The 19,779-nt window shown below is 47.7% G+C and overlaps 1 protein-coding gene across 2 annotated transcripts in view; it reads right to left on the bottom strand.

Moving 5' to 3' along the window:
* The window catches only part of GNB5 (G protein subunit beta 5), a 44,376-nt gene extending 29,041 nt beyond the window's left edge, over positions 1–15,335 (bottom strand). The window contains exons 1-2 of one of the 2 annotated variants that reach the window (XM_060005955.1): positions 15,098–15,335; positions 1,008–1,144 (exon numbers count right to left, since the gene is read on the bottom strand). In XM_060005955.1, the coding sequence (XP_059861938.1) occupies positions 1,008–1,144; positions 15,098–15,209 (249 nt within the window). In that variant the 5' untranslated portion in view covers positions 15,210–15,335. Of the gene's footprint in view, positions 1–1,007; positions 1,145–1,918; positions 1,997–15,097 lie in introns of those variants that run through there. The other variant, XM_060005956.1, reaches the window with a different exon arrangement.
* Positions 15,336–19,779: the final 4,444 nt, after the last annotated feature.

Genomic DNA, 19,779 nt, shown 5'->3' with positions numbered 1-19,779 from the left:
TGTTCAACGAATGTAACATCAAAATAGACATAAAAAGCACTAAGCAGTGGTAGCTAGCCTCCTGAAAGACATGTCCTTGTCCAGGACCCTCTCTCATTATATCGGTGTTGGTCTGTGTGACCAGCGGAATGCAGAAGAAGGGAAGGAATGTCACTTCTGAGGCCAGGTCATCAAAGACAGCACGGCTTCTGCCTTTGTCTCCCTCTCCTGCTCTGGTGGAGGCCAGCTACCATGTCGTGAGCAGCCCGATGGAAAGGTCCATATGGTGAGGAGCTAAGGCCTTAGCCAAGAGCCATGTGAGTGAGTCATTTTGGAAGGGAGCTTCTGCCTTAGCCAAACTGTCTAATGACTGCATCCCTGACCAACATCTTGACTGCAACCTTGTGAGACACCCTGAGCCAGAACTATCCGGCTGAGCTGCTCCTGATTCCTCACTCTCAGAAACCATGTAAGATATGAAATATTCACTGTGTAAGTTGTTAAACCTGGGGGTAATCTGTTATGTAGCAGTTTAATAACTAATACATAAGATGTAAAAATAAACCATGTCAGCTATATAAAATGAATGAAAAAAGTATACTTCACAAAATACATAGTTTAAATTTGTTCTTTAAGGCATAAAAACTGCTAAACTCTTAAACTAAAAGAAGCCACAATGGCACTTCAACCACTTACGCCCTCCACTTGGAGGAAAAAAACCTCTAAAATGGTTTAAAACCTTAAAAATGGTTTCACTTACAAATAAGACCTTGAAATGTACTCAGGAAGAAAATTTTTGAATGGTTTGTAAAATAGAGTTTATAATATTTCAGTTATTACTAATTTCAAATCTACCCAAATTAGTGAAGTTTTCAAGTACGCCAGAGAATTCTTACCGGGGTAACTCGTGTCCTTTGGCGAACAGGCAGAGACATAACATTCGGAGAGGGTCTTTTGAAAAGGACGGCTCTTTCCCTTCAGCTTACAATCAGAAATGTGCCCACCATCACCTGACAGGTGTGACGTACCTGCGAGGAGCTCACGATCCTCCTCTTATCCTTGCACCAGTCCATGCACAGAACCTTGTTCCCGTGGCCTTTGAGGGTCCTTCTGGTCTTCATGACAAACTGCCCCAGGGCCTCCACGCGCTCGGCCACCTGGTGTACTGCAAGGACAAGACACACTCAATCCCGTGACCAAGGACCAGGTCTGAGCCACAAGTTGGCACAGGGAAGCCATCGGCGCTTCACTCTCCTGCGCTTCACCCTATTGCCCTCGCGATGCTGTCTCTTTCAAGCTCAGGAGAAGGCAGAGACATGCTGTCATTCTCTCTGTGTTTAAGACCCTACATTTATAACTTATATAATATCGTGCATCAACTATACTTCAATAAAAAATGACCCTGTTTTTCAAAGCACTTCCATATATGCACGTTGAGGGAATAAGGACAGGACTGCCTCATATCTGCAAAGCTCTACATAGAACTCTCCCACTGAAGGGCCACAGCTCTGCAAGGCGGGCAGGTAGGCAGTGGAGTGAGATCGCTATTCCCTTTGAATGGGTGAAGAGACTGAGGCTTACAGAGGTTATCCGGCTGATACGAGTTCATACAACTGACCAGGAGCAAAGTGGGGGCTTCTGGTTCTTTTACCTACTACTTTCCAGTCACAGGGACAACTGACTTTACAGAAACCGTCCTATCAGGTGCCAGGACGTGCACCATCTGCTCAACAGCAGGCCCTGTGTTTCCTCACTGGTCCCCCCCATGCCGGGCACGGGTCTGGGACATGGTAATTGCCCAATCCACGTGCTGCAGGAAAGAGCAAATTGACTGACCCTCCAAACAGTACACTGTGGATTTACTGAAAACTCACAGGGCGGGGAGAGATCAACGCAACATTCCACAAGTCTGAACACATGATCTGCAGAAGGTACATACCTCAGGAAGGCACTCCAAAAATCAATCTCTCAGGGGCTGGGAACACAGCCTCTTTCCTGAGGTCAAGGGAGAGCTTTTGAAGGGCTTTTGGAGAGGCTGTCAGAGGGAGACAAGTTCACGCGAAGTAGCAGGAAGGGCCCCAGAAACGGTCCAGTCCATGCCGTCATTGTGGAGGTGAGGAAACTGAGGTGGGGGTCACGTGGCTTCTGTCCCCTTGTGCGGCGCCACTCCCTTTCAGGTTGGAGGCTGCGCCAGGCTCCTAACCCCAGCTCTGCTTCTCCTTCCTCTAAATCTCTCAGCTGGGCCTTTTTCTGGGCAGGTGGGGAGGAGGGAAGGGGGCATTCTAGGCCGGGGGACAGCCCCAGGAAAGGTGTGGTGTCTTGGCACAGACAGAACACCACGGGTAGAGAGAGGCAAGGCACTGGCTCTGGCCTTCCCAGGGAGCTGCTGGCGCTCGCTGGGGAAGTGCCCACCTCCCTCACTTGAAGCCTGGGCTGAGGGGCCGACTCTGTGCTTTAACCCTTGTGACAACAGTGCCCCTTCTCAGGAAATCCTTCCTTCCTTCTTCCCTCCCCTCTTCCCTTCCTTCTCTTTAAACATTTCAGTGTGTATTTCCTGAAAACAAGGAGACTATCAAAGTCAGAGAACTGACACTGAAACAATACGATGTCTAATCTATAGACCTTATTGAGATGCTCTCCTTTGTCCCAACAATATCTTTATAGCAAAAGAAAACCTAAGATCACGTGTTGCAGTCACTGGTCGCTTTCCTTCCTGTCTAGTTATTTTGTTCCCCAACCTGGGCTTGTCTGATGCTTCCTCAAGATTAGCTTTGGGTAATGCACGTTTGGCAGGGACACCACAGACTAGCGCTGAGGTCCTGCCCTGAACACCTGTCCCCTCAGGAGGCAGCTCGCTAGTCCCATCACCAGCAATGTTTACTCGGATCATTTGGTCAAGGTGGCGGCTGCCAGGGTTCTCCACTGTACAGTTACCATTTTGCCTTCTGTCATGAAAAAGTACCTTGTGGGGATGTACTCTGAGAATATATAAACATCACAATACTCCTCAAACTTGAATACCCTTTTTTTTTTTTTTTTTTTTTGCGGTATGCGGGCCTCTCACTGTTGTGGCCTCTCCCGTTGTGGAGCACAGGCTCCAGATGCGCAGGCCCAGCGGCCATGGCTCACGGGCCCATCCGCTCCGCGGCATGTGGGATCTTCCCGAACCGGGGCACGAACCTGTGTCCCCTGCATCGGCAGGTGGACTCTCAACCACTACGCCACCAGGGAAGTCCGAATACCCTACTTTTAACATCCATTCATGATTCTTGCCTGAACCAATTATTATGATGGTTGGTAAATGGTGACTTCTAATTCCATCATTCCTTGTGCATTGTTTAGTTGACTTTCTAATATGAAGAGAAGTGTTCCTTCTTCCCCAAGGTATTTATTCATTCGTTTACCTTAGTAGGGACTCATGGATTCTCATTTTATTCAAGAAGTTATAATCCTTTACTACTATTTCTTTTGATGCCCAACTCATCCCTGATTTGCTCAGTGCGAGCCCTATCAGGCAGGCTCCCGAGACCTTCCCACACGTCCCCATCATCCTCGGAGCACGTCTTCTTGCGGGCTCATGTTCCCTCCCTGCCCTAGCCCTGGAAGCAGACATTTATTTCTCCAAGAAGTCTTGGTCTCTTTTAGTTGCCCCATTTCTTTGTGATGAAATAAAAATGAGAGAACAGGTTAAAAGTCTCTGTGAAAACCCACGCTGTAAAAAGTACTTGCTAAACTTTATAAAGTGCTACACGAGTGTGCAATTATTATGCCATCGCTTCTGCGAAGACATCGCATTCTTTATTGCCACCAACGGCATGTTAGTCTTTTATGGAAACATTCTTTACAAAAACGTATTGAATGCAATTTAAAAACAGACTGAAGGTTTCTAATTTCTTATAGGCCTTTTACACAAGCCTATACCAGCTCAGAGCTGTCAGCATATTCTAGTTAGTATTTTACTTTGAAACTTCATACCAATATTAGTGCTGCTTCCCCCAGTTCAGCATTAGGACAATCATAGCCATTTAATGTCACTCTTACCAAAAAAAAAAAAAAAAAAGATGACTCACCAACCAAAACAGGGCCTCCCTGCAAAGCAAGAATTTGAACACATCCCAACTATTAATTATTTTTTCTCACTGCATTTTCTCTTCCCATATATAGATTCACTCCCAACCTACTCTATCCTGTTTCTACCTGCCAAATCTCACATCTGCTGAATTAAAGACTTTTTTAAAAACTTTAAACACCGGAAAGTAAAAACAAAAACCAAAAAAAACTGGGAACGAGTGGAACATGCTCTGTAACTCATTTGTGGGAGCTTGGTTCAGAACACATGTGGCTTCTCTCCTTTGCCTTCTGATGAACCATGACTTCAGGATTTAACTTTTTCTTTTTTAAAGAAAGAAATGATGAACACGGCTAGCTGGTTTCTATAATAATAACTTACTAGAATAGAATGATAGCCTGTTAAGAAATTCCACTAGAAGGTAAGTGGCAGGAGGATGGAGTGCTGTCTTGTTGGATCTCCTTGGAGCATTCACTGCAACAGAGCGGTCAGGAGCCCGGGCTCCGGGTCACAGTCCTGCGCAGTCGCACACCAGCTGTGCAACCGTGAGCCTCCGCTCACCTTCCTGCCCCCTCGCTTCCCTCATGGGGTTGTTGGGACAACTATCCCAGCCTGGCACAAAGGGAGCACTCAATGAATGTTAGCTATTACTCTCCAGCTTGGCACACAGTGGGTACCCAGTAAATATTTATTGAAAGGATAAAGGGAATGCTCAGTGATTACTAAATTTCAGTCAACTGCAGCAATCCTAGGCAGCAGGTTTTGGTGGGCTAACCTAACTTTTCAGCCCCTTTCCCTTCTTTTTCTGTACCTCTCTCTACCCCTAACCCATCATCTCTGCTTCACCTACCAACCAACTCCTAAATTTATCAGCGCAAACTTGCTAGCACTGGCAGTGGGAGCCTCACTCGTTTCCTGATCCAAGGAGTCCGAATCCACGGGATGGAGCCAGGATGCTGCATTTCCACATACTCCCCAGGTGAGTTATACCCACTAAAGGTGGAGGTGGGGCAGCTCTGAGAAGGTTCAGAAAGGCAGCTTCTTGGATGGGAGGGTGGGGCGGGGAAATGGGGCAGATAAGGGGAGGATTCCAGAGTCTGTGGTTGAGAACACAATGATGCCTCAAACCCCAACGGACAATTCAGAAAGGAGCTGGTTGGGGAGAAAGCCATAATTCAAAAAGATACGTGCACCCAGCCCCCATACGTGCACTGCAGCACTATTTACAATAGCCAAGACATGGAAAGAACCTAAATGTCCACTGACAGAGGAATGGATAAAGGTGTGGTACATATATACAATAGAATACTACTCAGCCATAAAAAAGAATGAAATAGTGCCATTTGCAGCAACATGGATGGACCTAGAGATTATCATACTAAGTGCAGTAAGTCAGAAAAAGGCAAATATCATATGCTATCACTCATATGTGGAGGCTAATTTTTAAAAATGATACAAACGAACCTATTTACAAAACAGAAACAGACTTACAGATATTGAAAACAAACTTATGGTTACCAAAGGGGAAACGTGGTGGGGAGGGATAAATCAGGAGCTTGGGATAACATACACACACTACTATATATAAGACAGATAACCAACAAGGACCTACTGTATAGCACAGGGAACTCTACTCAACATTCTGTGATAACCTATATGAGAAAAGAATCTGAAAAAGAATGAATATATGTATATGTATAACTGAATCATTTTGCTGTACACCTGAAACTAACACAACATTGTACATCAACTATACTCCAATAAAATTTAAAAAAGAAGAAATAAAGGAGCTGGTTGGGAATTAAGATGGTAAGCGCTCTTTCTTATGAATGATGTGCAGGTAGGGTAGTTGCTGGAAACTGAAAGCCATGGCTGGAACTCAAGAAGAGGGATAGAGCTGGAAGTATAGGCTAGTAACTGTCTACTGCTTGAATGATGTTTCCCTCCTATGCGCCAAATGCTTGGGTACAGAAAAGAAGAAGACAGTTCCTGCTCTTACTGGGCTCACAGTCTGCAGGGCACGGACAGGCCAGCACACAGGTAACCACTGCAGTGTAGTGAGAAGGTAGCTAACAGAGGTGTTGGGGAGCCGAGGGCAACATGGCTGACTATGCTGCAGGTGCAGCCATTGGAGGAGACGTCACAGGAACCTGGTTTTGAAGGATGCATAGGAGTTGGGGTAGGGAAGGGGGAGGCAGGAAATTAGTTTCTTACCATTTACTTTTGTTCGTTATTCAGTAAAATGGAAGACATGACCTAATCCATGGGGTGTGCTGTGGTTTAATAGGGAAAGCAAATTAAAGTGCTTAATGATACTTGGCTGGCCAGGAATCAAAAATGTACAGGTGGGGACTAGGGCTCTGAGGACCAAAACACTGGAAACAACATGACCTGGAGGAAAGAGAGATTCTGAAATGGAAGGGCCATGAAATGTCAAACGTAATTACCTGTCATTTTTAATGACGGCAGAACATTCCACTTATGAATATACCATTAACTAAAAATCCCCAACCAGTGGACACTTACTTTGCTCCAGGGCCACTGTGACACCCTTGCATTGCATTACCTCCTTAGAAATTCCAATTTGGGGCATTGCTGAGTTAAACAGAAAGCACATTTTTGAAGGCTTTCAATGCCCATTGCCATTATCCATCATTTATTGTGTGTCTCCCGCGTGACAGGTGCTGGGCTGAGAGCTTTACACGTGGTCTGAGGTCACAGGCTTTATCTCCATTTCTACCAAAAAGAAAACAGGCTCAGGGAGGCTAAGGACCTTATGCACACACAGACTTGGGCCTCTAAGGACAGATAAACACCTCCCATCATGGGGTAAACTCTGGGCAGGTGGCTGTGATTCTTTAGAAAATCAAGGACTAGGTGAGGCAGTGACAAAGGCTTCCTGGTCCAGAAGACACCCCAACCTTGGATCCCTCCCACTTCCTGATGTAGCCAGAGCAATGGGTCATTTAGACCAAGAGTCAAGAAACCCGCCCTCACCTGGCTCAGCCACCACCTGGCAGGGAGAGGGGTGCCAAGTTAGAGCCAAAAGAAACCTTAGCAACTCGACAAGCAGTGCCCAGCATCATCCCCCGGCACCCTGTGCGGGGTGTCCTGTGTGCAGGGCTGAACCCTCCCTGCCCGGGGCCTGGGGTCGGGCAGTCATGTGGAGCAGTTGTTTTCAAGCTTCTATTTGAGTTGCACAAGGCTCCCTCCCCCTGCCTGCTTCTACTTTCTCTCATAGATAAAATCTTACTAGAAGCCCAATCTAGAAACTAGACAGAGCAAAGTCAGGCTGGTGAACAGTCGAGCGAGGTGCTGGGTTCAGAGGCGCTTCTGCTCTGCACACCTCGAGCCCCGGGGCTCCCAAGGTCCAAACAGCAAGCGTGCAGGCCGACGTAGGGCGCCAGCCCTGTCACTCCTCAGAAAGGAAAATGAGGCCTGAGAGGAGGGCACACTTATAAATTAGAGGTAAACAAATGTGTCCTCTGAGCCTGTGCCCTCCTCTGTAAAACGAGGGTGTGAAGAGTTTATCTGTGGGGCCTTGGAAATGACCTGTAATACTGGCTTCAGACAAAGATGAACTTTTCATCAAGATGTGGCTTCCCAGGGTATACGCCCAGTAGTGGGATTGCTGGGTCATATGGTAGTTCTATTTGTACTTTTTTAAGGAACCTCCATACTGTTCTCCACAGTGGCTGTATCAATTTACATTCTCATCAACAGTGCAAGAGGGTTCCCTTTTCTCCACACCCTCTCCAGCATTTATTGTTTCTAGATTTTTTGATGATGGCCATTCTGACTGGTGTGAGATGATATCTCATTGTAGTTTTGATTTGCATTTCTCTAATGATGGGTGATGTTGAGCACTCTTTCATGTGTTTGTTGGCAATCTGTATATCTTCTTTGGAAAAATGTCTGTTTAGGTCTTCTGCCCATTTTTGGATTGGGTTGTTTGTTTTTTTGTTATTAAGCTGCATGAGCTGCTTGTAAATTTTGGAGATGAGTGGATAAAGAAGATGTGGCACATATATACAATAGAGTATTATTCAGCCATTAAAAGAAACCAAATTGAGTTATTTGTAGTGAGGTGGATGGACCTAGAGTCTGTTATACAGAGTGAAGTAAGTCAGAAAGAGAAAGACAAATACCATATGCTAACACATATATATGGAATCTAAGAAAAAAAAATGTCATGAAGAACCTAGGGGTAAGACAGGAATAAAGACACAGACCTAGTAGAGAATGGACTTGAGGATATGGGGAGGGGGAAGGGTAAGCTGCGACAAAGTGAGAGAGTGGCATGGACATATAAACACTACCAAACGTAAAATAGATAGCTAGTGGGAAGCAGCTGCACAGCACAGGGAGATCAGCTAGGTGCTTTGTGACCACCTACAGGGGTGGGATAGGGAGGGTGAGAGGGAGGGAGACGCAAGAGGGAAGAGATATGGGAACATATGTATATGTATAACTGATTCACTTTGTTATAAAGCAGAAACTAACACACCATTGTAAAGCAATTATACTCCAATAAAGATGTAAAAAAAAAAAAAAAAAAAGAAAAAGATGTGGCTTCCTCTCAACTTTCAGGGAATAGTTTTGCTATTTATTTTATAATCACTGCACACAGGAACCTAAAGTAAAATGTAGAACGTGGAGGTCAATACACAAGAACTCAAGCCATGTAACTTCATAAAGTGCAATTATGCAACAGCGTCATTCCTGTTGTTCCATAAGGCCGTGAAAAAATAACCCCAGCATGAACACGCTCTAAAATTTCCCTTAAAATGAACACTGTGAAATTGATTGTAAATACAGAACACAAGTTCAAAGACATATGAGAGGTCTTAAATACGAAAACAGAACTATTTTAAAAATGATCTTGGGGGCTTGCCTGGTGGCGCAGTGGTTGGGAATCTGCCTGCCAATGCAGGGGACACAGGTTCCATCCCTGGTCTGGGAAGATCCCACATGCCGCGGAGCAACTAGGCCCGTGAGCCGCAACTACTGATCCTGCGCGTCTGGAGCCTGTGCTCCGCAACAAGAGTGGCCGCGATAGTGAGAGGCCTGTGCATCGCGATGAAGAGTGGCCCCCACTTGCCGCAACTGGAGAAAGCCCTCACACAGAAGCGAAGACCCAACACAGCCAAAAATAAATAAATATTAAAAAAATGATCTTGAATAACTTACTAAATTTTGCACCAACATACAGTCTTGTGATGGCCACAATTTGGTAGAAGATCAAAGGAATCAAGGAAGAAAACTTATCCAAAGCTAATTTTTGAAAACTCATTCTGTCTGATTCTACCCCAAGGTAGAATGGGGTGGGATGTATACAAAACCCTCACACACCTGGATGGAAGGAAAATATTTATAAGCACATTACCTCACTTGTGTTAGAGATTTTTTTTAACATCTTTATTAGAGTATAATTGCTTTATAATGGTGTGTTACTTTCTGCTTTATAACAAAGTGAATCAGTTATACATATACATATGTTCCCATATCTCTTCCCTCTTGTGTCTCCCTCCCTCCCACCTTCCCTATCCCACCCCTGTAGGTGGTCACAAAGCACCGAGCTGATCTCCCTGTGCTATGCGGCTGCTTCCCACTCCCTGTGCTATGCGGCTGCTTCCCACTAGCTATCTATTTTACGTTTGGTAGTGTTTATATGTCCATGCCACTCTCTCACTTTGTCGCAGCTTACCCTTCCCCCTCCCCATATCCTCAAGTCCATTCTCTAGTAGGTCTGCATCTTTATTCCCATCTTCCCCTAGGCTCTTCATGACCACTTTTTTTTTTTTAGATTCCATATATATGTGTTAGCATACGGTATTTGTTTTTCTCTATCTGACTTATTTCACTCTGTCAGAGATTTTTGAATTGCCCCAAAACCATAAATTAGCCACAGACAAAAAAGCCTGAATTCCTGAATTACAAGTTGGAAGGGTTAAGTTATGGTATAGCCTTTATGATGGAATACTATATGGTTCCAAATCATAATTTTTAAATACTGACATTAAAAAGAACTGTAAAATGACATGAGGAGCTATTCAATCCATTGGGTTAAATTAAAACTAGACTCATACAAAAAAAAAAAACTAAACTCAAACTATACCTACTACAATCCCAAGTATGCTTATAAATACATACACAGACATGAAAACGTAAGCTATAAAGTCCCAAGTAAGCTCATAAATACACACACAAACATGAAAACATCAAAATATTAAAAGTGGCTACCTCTGGGTGGTGGGGTTATGGATGACTTGTTCTCCTGTATTTCTGAATCTGCTACAGTGGCGTTAGCGTATTATGACAGTTTTCTAGCAAGAGGAAGGGGCGGGGAAATGAAAGGCAAGTTTGCTTTCTGCTCCTTCTGACTCCACAGGCCACACATGGAAGAGCAGCCGGAAGCAGATTACTCTGCTGGGAAACTCACTTTTGTAAGCCTCAGTACACGCAGCATATTTCCTTAGAACGTGGAAAAAGTGGATCAACATATTTGCTTCAGACTAATCCAGAAATACGGTTTTCCTAAATTTCTCCTTACACTGTAAAGTCAGAATAGCCCAAGGCTCTAGCCACAAGTTCACAAAGTTACACTTAGAACACAAAGAAAAGGGAATAGCATCAGATGATAAATCCTGTGGTTTCCCATATTTCGTCTGATTTTTAACCTAAAGACATTACACAAATCTTTTTTGAGCTGCTCTGCTCCTAGATAATAACAGAATCTTCCCCAAAGGAGCTGGGAACCGGAATGAAGTCATCCCCAAACAGGCCCACAAGGCTGCCACGTATGTCGGCCAAAATGAACACGGCCTCCCTCCTGCTGTCTGGTTTCAGCCTGTCTTCCAGATCATTTGTCCCTTTAATTTCAAGTTAAGAACTCTTTAAAACTGAACTCTCTCCTTTTCTCTGGATCTTGACTCCCATTTCAGTATTCATTTTTTATTATAAAAGCAATAAATGCACACGTGTATAAAGTAAAACGTACCTCTACATCCCCCCACTCCCCTCTCTAGAGATAACAAGCTTCCTGTGTCTCCTGCCACAAATTTAATGCATATACAAGCAGCTCTTGTTCAAGCTAATGAGACTATATCATACACACTGTTGGGTGCTTTTTTTTTCTTACTCAATACTGACACCTCTTCACACACACGCACACAGATTTAGTTTTTCGTTTCTGTTTTTTTTCCATTTTAATGTGACTCTCAGCCTTCTGAGAGACCGTCTAGCATGGTGAGAAGGAGAGCTGTACTCCCCATTTGCCCTTAGAGTAGCTGCATAACCTCTGGGAAATCCCTTAACCCTTCCCTGGATCTCTGCTGCTACTTCAGCCCCAAGGAAAGGGGAGAGGGTTGTTGGGAGGGGAAGAAAACTTCTTGTGCCCGAAAACTGAGGCTGAAGCAGGTGACCCCTCTAGTTTCAAGAGCTGTGTGATAGGCCCCCCCAAAGATGTCCACATCCTAATTCTCAGAACCTGTGAATATGTTACCTTATGTGACAAAAGGTGCTTTGAAGATGTGATGAAGTTAGGGATCTAGAGATGGGAAGAGTAGTCTGAATTATACAGGTGGGCCCAATGTAAGTAATTACAAGGGTCCTTATAAGAGGGAGGCAGGGGGGATCAAAGTCAAAGAAAGAGATGTGATGACAGAAACGAGGTTGGAGTGGGGTGGGGTCACAAGCCAAGGCATGCAGGCAACCTCTAGAAGGTGGGAACAGCAAGGAATGGACTCTCCCACAAAGCCTCAGAAGGAATGCAACCCTTCCGACCCATTTTAGATCTCTCATCTCCAGAACTGTAAGAGAATAAATTTATGTTGTTTTAAGACACTATGTTTATGGAGATTTGTACAAGAGCGATAGGAAACTAACACAAGCTGCCACCTCACGGTTCTAAAATGCCTGAGAATCCAACAAGCGAGCACCTACCCATGGGAGAAGGTAAGCAGAAGGTGATGACGGAAAACATGTGGAGAGAAGCAGGAAATGCTGGAGGAGTGAGGGGAAAGGCAGGGCAGGGGCCCGAGGCCTGGGGCTGTGGAGTTTGATGTAGGCTGGCTTCCCCTTAGGCCACCCATAAAGGCCATTTCCTGTAGTTAAAGTTGGCCCAGGGTCTGACTGGGGAATGAGGGTCCAACAAAATGGATGCTGGTTTGAGGGTCAAAGGGATGGGAGCTGAAGAACTGAGAGTCTGAAGTTCAGTTAAGGTCTCTTTCCTCCAAGTTTATGCTCTGTAGTTTTGTTGTGTTGAGTTTTTTACAGCAAGAATTTGGGCAAGTCAGAGCTAACAGAAGGCTGAACAACTGTCCTGGTTTGCCCAGGACTGAAGGCTTCCCAGTATGCAAGGCTTTCCATTTTAAAACCAAGAGTCCCAGGTGCACCAGGATGACTTGGTCACCTTGGCTACGGCCTAAAGACCTTTCCCCGACCAGGGTAGGGGCCACAGGGCAACCTATGATTTAACATCACCAAAATGCAAAAACGCGCATGCTCAGGAAGAGGCTGAGAGACTGGAAGAGAGAAGAGCCCAGGGATCATGGAGATCTCTGTGGGAGAGACTGCGGTCACAAGAGGAGAAGCAGTGCTGCGTGCTTACAAGACCCCGGGGGGCTGTGACGGAGTGACTCTCCTGTTCACCCTTGTGGATCCTGAAGACACCAGGGATAGGACAGGGCTTAGGGTCAAAAGGAAGGCTTGAGCCATGTGCCATAGTCCTCAAAAACGGAGGGATCCTGGCTGGGGGGTCAGGAGACAGCAGCATGGAGAGGGAGATCAGTTGAATGCTCGGAGCCTCAAAGGAACAAGGGCTTTACATGAGAGTGGAAGAGAAGTGGTCCGGAAGATACAGAGGGAATAAAGGGAACCCTGACCACATGGCTTCTGGTCTTTTCTACTTAAAAATTCTAACATATGAGGGTGGGGATAAATCCTTCCACTGTGGGTCCAAAATTTGGCCCTGACCTCTGACAGCACTGCATTCTCTGCAGGACAGAGGTTCCCTGTTGAAAAGCTGCATCTTGACCATCCCTCTGCCTTAGGCAATTTACCAGATTCACAGAAAAGCCTGAAAAATATCCCAGTGGGCAGCCTTTACTCTCCAGAGCGTTTCTGGAGAATGCCCTCTGCACTGAGCACTAAGACGTTTGGCAAAAAAGCTGAAGTGAGGATGGGCTGGAGCTCTGACTCGCTGGGCTGGAATCCTGGGTCCACTACTTACTAGCTGGGATCTTTCGGCAAGTCCTTTCACCTCTCTGTGCCTCAGTTTCCTCGTCTGTAAAATGGAGAAATCAGACGACCTACCTCCGAGGCACTAACACCATGCTTGCAGCATCGTCACTATTATCTGCAGAGTGTAGGAATTTGCAAAGGGAAATGGGGCAGACCCATTATCCGTTCCCTACTTCTCTGATAACAGAACCCAACTTTGTTTGGGGATGGCAGCGTACTCAGCTCACTTCTCCCTTTCTCAGCCTCCCTTGCTGTAGCCATGTGACCTAGTTCTGGCCAATGAAGTGCAAACAGAAATCTGTTGGGGAGAAAGGAGGTTTCTGAAAAAACTTTTGCCTTCCTGAAGAGAAGGAGAAACAGAAGCTGGTGCCACATTCCCTCTTCTTCCTGCCCTGGATACGGAGGTGATGCTGGGCGCTGTGGCAGTTATAATCGTGGGGCAAATGCCAGTGCTCTGAGGTAGTGGAGACAAAAGAAGCATGGGTTCCTGAGAGCACACCGGGCAGCTGAACCAAAGCTGACAATCGCCTACCCTTGTCCTTGTTAAGAAAAATAACTCCCAATTTGCTTAATTACTTTATTTGGGGTTTATAGCTAATTGTAGCTGAATACATTTCTAAATGATATAGGGGCTTAGCCTGCCTCCTACAAAAGCACAGCACATTTGAAATTCAGGTCACCTGCTTCTATCAAGTGATTTTTTTTTTTTCCAAAGAAAGGAATCAGGTGCTAAAGGACCTAGCATAAACCCCGTCTTTCTTTTCCAAAGTGAATGTAGAGGGGTGGTGCCAAAAGAGCAGGATCACAATGTATAGGTGTGCCTGAGAACACCACGCATGAGGAGGCCCTGTTCAGCAAAGGGGAGCTGCCACCCTCAGGGCTGAAAAGGAAGCAGATGAAGCCGCTTCCCCAAGCCTGGCCTGAGCCCAAGCACTACTGAGCACAAAGCATCCCACAGAGTAAGGGGAAGCTGATCCCACTAAGAGTCATGTAACCTGGCTATTTAACTGTTCCCTCACAAAAGTCACAGACCGGTTCTGAATTATGGTCGTGGTCAATAATGTAAGTTTATTTAAGATTGCTACTGCTGTTTTATGCTAACCACACCTCATCCATCCAAAAGCTTCTTAAACAGCCTTAAAGGAACTAAATGTTTGGATTTGGTAAGCTCCTCTGCTTCCCTTCCCCCATCTGGCTCTCCACTCTCGGACTGGAAAAGTGAGCTTTTATATCAGAGTCTGGGTCCTTGCAAAAGCAAAACTGAGAAAAGACAACAGTGATGGAGAAAGTAAAACGCTTACCAAAAAACCCTGGAGTTTACCCTAGGCCGCGTCCACAAGAGCTCGCTGCGCTTGCCCTTGCTGACAACCAACCCCCGCCCCGCCCACCCCGCTCCGCTGGGGAAGGGCAAGAATGAGATCAGCTTGCGTCTCCCAGGCAGGCAGGTGATGACCGTAACTGGTCCCACGATCCAACGTCAGGAGGACAGCGGCCAGGGGCCGCCCCCGCCCAGAGGCGGGCTGGCTTCCACTAGCCGGCAGGGGCTCTGCGAGGTGCCGGGAGCCCGCGAGCGTCCGTCTCGGGTCCCCCACCCGCGCGTCCGGGGGCTCGGGCCGCTACCCGCGTCTCATTTGGCGCCCGGGCACCGGGGCCCTCATCCAGGGCGATGGCGCGGGCCTGGCTCCGGGCCCGGGCCGCCCCCCTCCATCCTCTCCCCCTATCCCCCCCCGGGAGCCGGAGCCGGTCTCCTTTCCCCCGCCCGCCTCCCGGCGCGCAGACCCCGGCCCCGCCCCGGCCCGCACTCACGCTCCACGTCGTGCAGCTTGGCCCGCTCCTCCTCCAGTTTGCCCTTGAGGCTCTCGGCCTCGCTCTTGAGCGACGCCAGCGTCTCGTTCTCGTGCAGCCCGTCTGTTGCCATCTTCGAGCGGGGACGCGGCGGGAGGGAAGCGGGGATGCGAGTCAGCGGGCGGCGGAGGCCGGGCCGGCGAGCTTGCGCCGAGCCGCCACCGGCGCAGCTCCAGCCGTCTCCCCAAGCGCGCCCCGCCCCTCGGCGCTGACGCCGGCTGCTGAGAGCCGGGCGGCTGCGGCCGATCCCCTCCCCCCTTCCCCGGACGTGTCCGCGGGCGCAGAGCCCTTGCGCAGTGCCCTAGGCGAGGCCCGAGTTAGCGCTGCAGCGCACAGCACCCGGGGGCGCAGGGAGTGTCCTGCCCATTTTGCGGGTGGGAAAACCGAGGTTAGGAGGAGATACGTAACTTGCTGAAGGACGCGCACTTAGTGAGGGCCAAGCTGGGATCCCAACCCAGGACTGCCCGGCTCCTGGGAGCTTGGGGAAGTCCCAGTGACACAGCCCTTGCAACACCCCTTTCCCCCAGTCCCTCGCACACATCTCCCGTCCTTGGTCGCTTCTGCCTGCCGAGAGAGGAGAGGTTAAGGGGGCCTGGCTCGCGCCACTGGTACCCGGTCTGACCCCGGTAGCTCTGATGCTCCCCCTACAACGAAATGAAAACTCTCCTCGTTTATTGACTTAAATATACAAAGCTAGTTCTGGCTTCTGAGAAGCTGTGGGGTCTTTGCCCGTTCTTGGTTTTGCCTTTCTTTTATTCACTCGGGAGTTAAGTCCCTGGCAGCAGAAGGAAGTGGTGGTGGGGCCAGGGACACACAGGGACCCAGACTCGGGGCTTCTGAGCCCCTGCCCAGTGATCTCAGACACATCACTTCTGAGGCAGCTTCCTCCACCTTAGAATGAAGGGTTGCTATAGTTCCCTCAAGGAAGCAAATTAGTGACTTTGTGGCAGACTCAAGCATCCGTTCTTTCCAGTCTCTTTTCATGCCAGGCACGGTTCCAAGTGCATTACATTAATAACTCACCACAGTCACCCTGAATGGGTATTATTGTCACCTCCATCTTACAAATGAGGAAACTGAGGCACAGAAAGGTTAAATGATTTGCTTAGTTCACACTCCCAGAAAGTGTCAGAAACACCTTCCTCATAGGATCCTCATCAGGAGTGACTACGCAGAGCATTCAGAGTGAAGCGTGGCATACAGTCTGTGCTGGTTGTTATCATTAAGGCTGCCTGGTACACTCGAGCAATTCACAGGAAGTAGTTTAAATGAGACACTGGATCATGGGGGACACTCCTCCCAAGGGTCATCTCAGAAGACCTGGGAAGAGCAGCATCCTCTCATCACCTCCTCAGGCTGGCACCTCTTTGCCCACCGTGGGATGTGTGTGTCTGCCTCAGGGGCTGCCTGTTTGTGAAGACCTGGGGTGAGTGGAGCTTCATACTGGTGTGTGCCCTCCTCTGAAGGCTCTTTGTGTAAAATAACCCCCAAACAGCCTCCAATCTGGAAACTTTACCATCTAGACATGAGGCCATGTAACTTTTCAATGGCTGGCAAAGTTTGCAAAGTGCCTTCCTGTGGTTTGCTGTGGTTTGAGGAAGCTGGGGGTCAGAAAAGTTGAGATCTGCTACGTTTCAGCAGTGGTGGAGTTACAGGGTTGCCCCTATCCATGAAAAGTGTCCACGGGGGGCTGTGTCTACACAATCCCAAACACCTGGATTAAAAAGTTAGCTGTCAGTCATTTAGATGTCTGCACAGTCAAAAGAATCTGTCTGAATATTTGGGAACCCCAGGTGCTTGTGGTGGAGAGAGTTGGCGACAATCCTCTGAGAATATCTCCAGGCGGGGTTCTGACCTGGGAAGAATCTGTGATGCTATAGAGGACCTGACATCTGGGATTCTGGGCTCCTTCTGTCCACAGAGGAAGTTGTTTCAAAAGGAGAAGAGCTGGATTAATAAATAGCACTGCTCCAGGATGGTAGGGCCATCAAAAAGCAGGTTTATTTTAAGAACTGAATGTGCTCAGTTTGCAGATCCAAGTTTAGAACACAATGTGCTGCAGGTAGAAGCCCATCACACTGAGCCTGAACCCCGTGACATCAGGATTACTATGCTGTACCAAAGCTTGTGTGCCACCTGAGGCTGCTTACTTGCAATTTGCTTTATAGGAATAATTTTTTAAAATGTGATCACTGCCAGGGGTTACAGTGGGACCAAAAGGATGAATATGGTTTTTCCTCTTCAGTTGGATAAAATGTCAACGTTATCTTTCCTCCCTTAGATATGTGTTTTGTTTTTTGTTTTTTCATCGTGTCCATGATCGGGATTTCCTACTGAGCTTGCGGGGAAGAGTGCTTTACCACTTGTGACCAGGTGGGGGCTCCACACGGCTTTGCAAATCCTCTGAGACAGGATATTCCTAATGCCTCAGCCCGGCTGTGGGCATTTCTGCTGCAAGATCTGAAGCCTGCGCAAAGCCATCTCTGGTGAGGATTGATGTGTGTACTTTGAAAAGTGCCAGGTTTTGTGTTCAGTGCCTACCCTCGCTGAAGGCTTAGACCCAAGGAGCACTTTTCCTTGAGGCTGATTTTGCTAAATACTGAGGCCCTATATGGTTCAATCTTCTGCAGAGCTGTTCCTAAGGACAGCTGGAACAGGGCCTTTGGGAAGGTGCTCCCCGGCTCTTTATTTACCAGAGTTCCTTTTAGCTTGCTTGCTTGCCAAGCAGACTAGGAGAAGACAGAAGAAAAAAGCATTAGCTCTAAAAAATAACAAGCTAAAACATTTATTGAGCACTTCTTCTGCTGGGTATTGTTTTAAACATTTTCTCAAATAAACTCACTTTTGTTTCTCCCAAAACCCTATGAGACAGATGCCATTATTGTTGTTTTACAGATGGGAAACAGACCTCCTGGGAGAGGGGAGGTCCATTGGTACAAGGCCTCCAAGTAACATAACTGGGAGTTGAACCCAGGCAGTGAGAGCCCAGAGCCCACATCCTAAATCCCCACACTATACTGTCTCACCCAGCCTGGGTGTGCTGCAAGTGTGTGTGTGTGTGTGTGTGCGTGAACTGATTCTCTGGCAACCCACCTGTCACAGGGCCCTCACATTAGACATTGTTTCAAGACAGGTAATGACTTAAAGTTTTAAAGAGCAGCACTTACAATTTCTGCACATGGTGAACAGTAGCTGAGCTGTTGAGATTTCTTGAAAACTGGTCTCAGAGCCCGTTGTTTGAAACATTTGTCACAGGAGCCAAATACGTTAACGAGAAAGGTCTGATCACACATCTTTTACCCAAGATGAAGCTGAAAAAGAGGGAGAGAAGAAAAAGGGATGTGTGTGTAAGTAACTTCACCTCTCTGAATCTTTGTTTGCTAGTCTGTCAAATGGGTATCTTGGAATCTACCATCACAGGGGTACCAGGGGAATTTTGAGGGACAGCACAGGAAGCGTTTAGCTCCAGGCTGGAATACAGAGCTCCACAGATGTTATGCTGCCCTGTGGGTGGCTACAATAGCAGCCGCCACCACAGCAGCGGGGGTGGGTGGGGGGGGATGAGGCTGGAGATGAGGAAAGAGCAGAGAGGAGCCTATGGCCACAGTTCAGACGAGATGAAGGCATGAACTAAAGCAATGCTCTGGGGTCTGAGGGGTTGTGGTGCCGCTGTTGGAGAGGGAGGCCAAGGGGGTAAAGGTGGGAGGGAGCAGCCATTGTCGCCGAGCCGATTTAACAGGCGTTCCAAAGAGTGGGCCATGTCAAGGGCAAAGAAGAGAACCGCTGAGTGTAAAGATATTGGGGCCCTGGTCTGAACATTTGGAAGAGCCCAAAATGAGAGGGATGTATTTGTGGGGCAGGTGGCAGTGGGGACACTGCTGAGGGGGAATGTCTACCAGAGGTCACCATGGGGCTGGGGAGAGAATGGGGAGCTCATGAGTTGGGGTGGACTCCTACAGCCAAGGGCCGGCTGGTGGAGTTCTTGAGATCTCTGAGGAACGAAGGAGTAGAGGGCAGTCTCCTAAGGATGAGAGATCAGGAGGGGACCAGCTACTGATCACCTCGAAGGGCTGGTCCCTGACCTCTCACAGCCACCCTGGGAGGGAGGAAGGACATCCGTGTTACCACAGAGGAAATGCTGAGGGATTAAATGAGATCAAGGTCAGTGACGGAGCCTGAATCTGTACGTAGTGGGACTCCACAACGTTTACCACAGAGCTAGACCATCAAGCCGCTCTGCTTTGTCCCAAAGGGCGAGTTAAAGACTGGCAAAGGGCCTGCCCACCCGAGCCTGGCCCGTGCCGGGGCCCTAGTAATGTTGCCCACCTCCTGCCCCCCACTGCCCAAACCTGCTAAGGCGGCCAGTCACGGGGTCGTGCTGAGGACTCCGAGTAATAGCATTAGGAAGGTGAGCCGTGGATTTATTCAGCAAGGGAGCGACGTCATTCAAGTGGATTATTCCAGCATTTGCACTTTCAGAAGTAGGTCAGAGAGACAAAGTACAGCAGGAAAATCAACTAGGTTAAGAGACTGTTATCATGTTCTGGGAAAGAGGAAATAATGACTGGACAGAGTAGCAGCTGCAGGAATGGAAGGCGAGAGGAACCCGAGGAAGCAAGGGCAGAAGGAATAGAAGGATGACT

Source organism: Delphinus delphis, chromosome 2, assembly GCF_949987515.2.
Source record: "Delphinus delphis chromosome 2, mDelDel1.2, whole genome shotgun sequence".
NCBI classification, from domain to species: domain Eukaryota; kingdom Metazoa; phylum Chordata; class Mammalia; order Artiodactyla; family Delphinidae; genus Delphinus; species Delphinus delphis.
The sequence above is the reverse complement of the archived record's forward strand: the minus strand, read 5'-3'. Positions and strand labels throughout refer to the sequence as shown.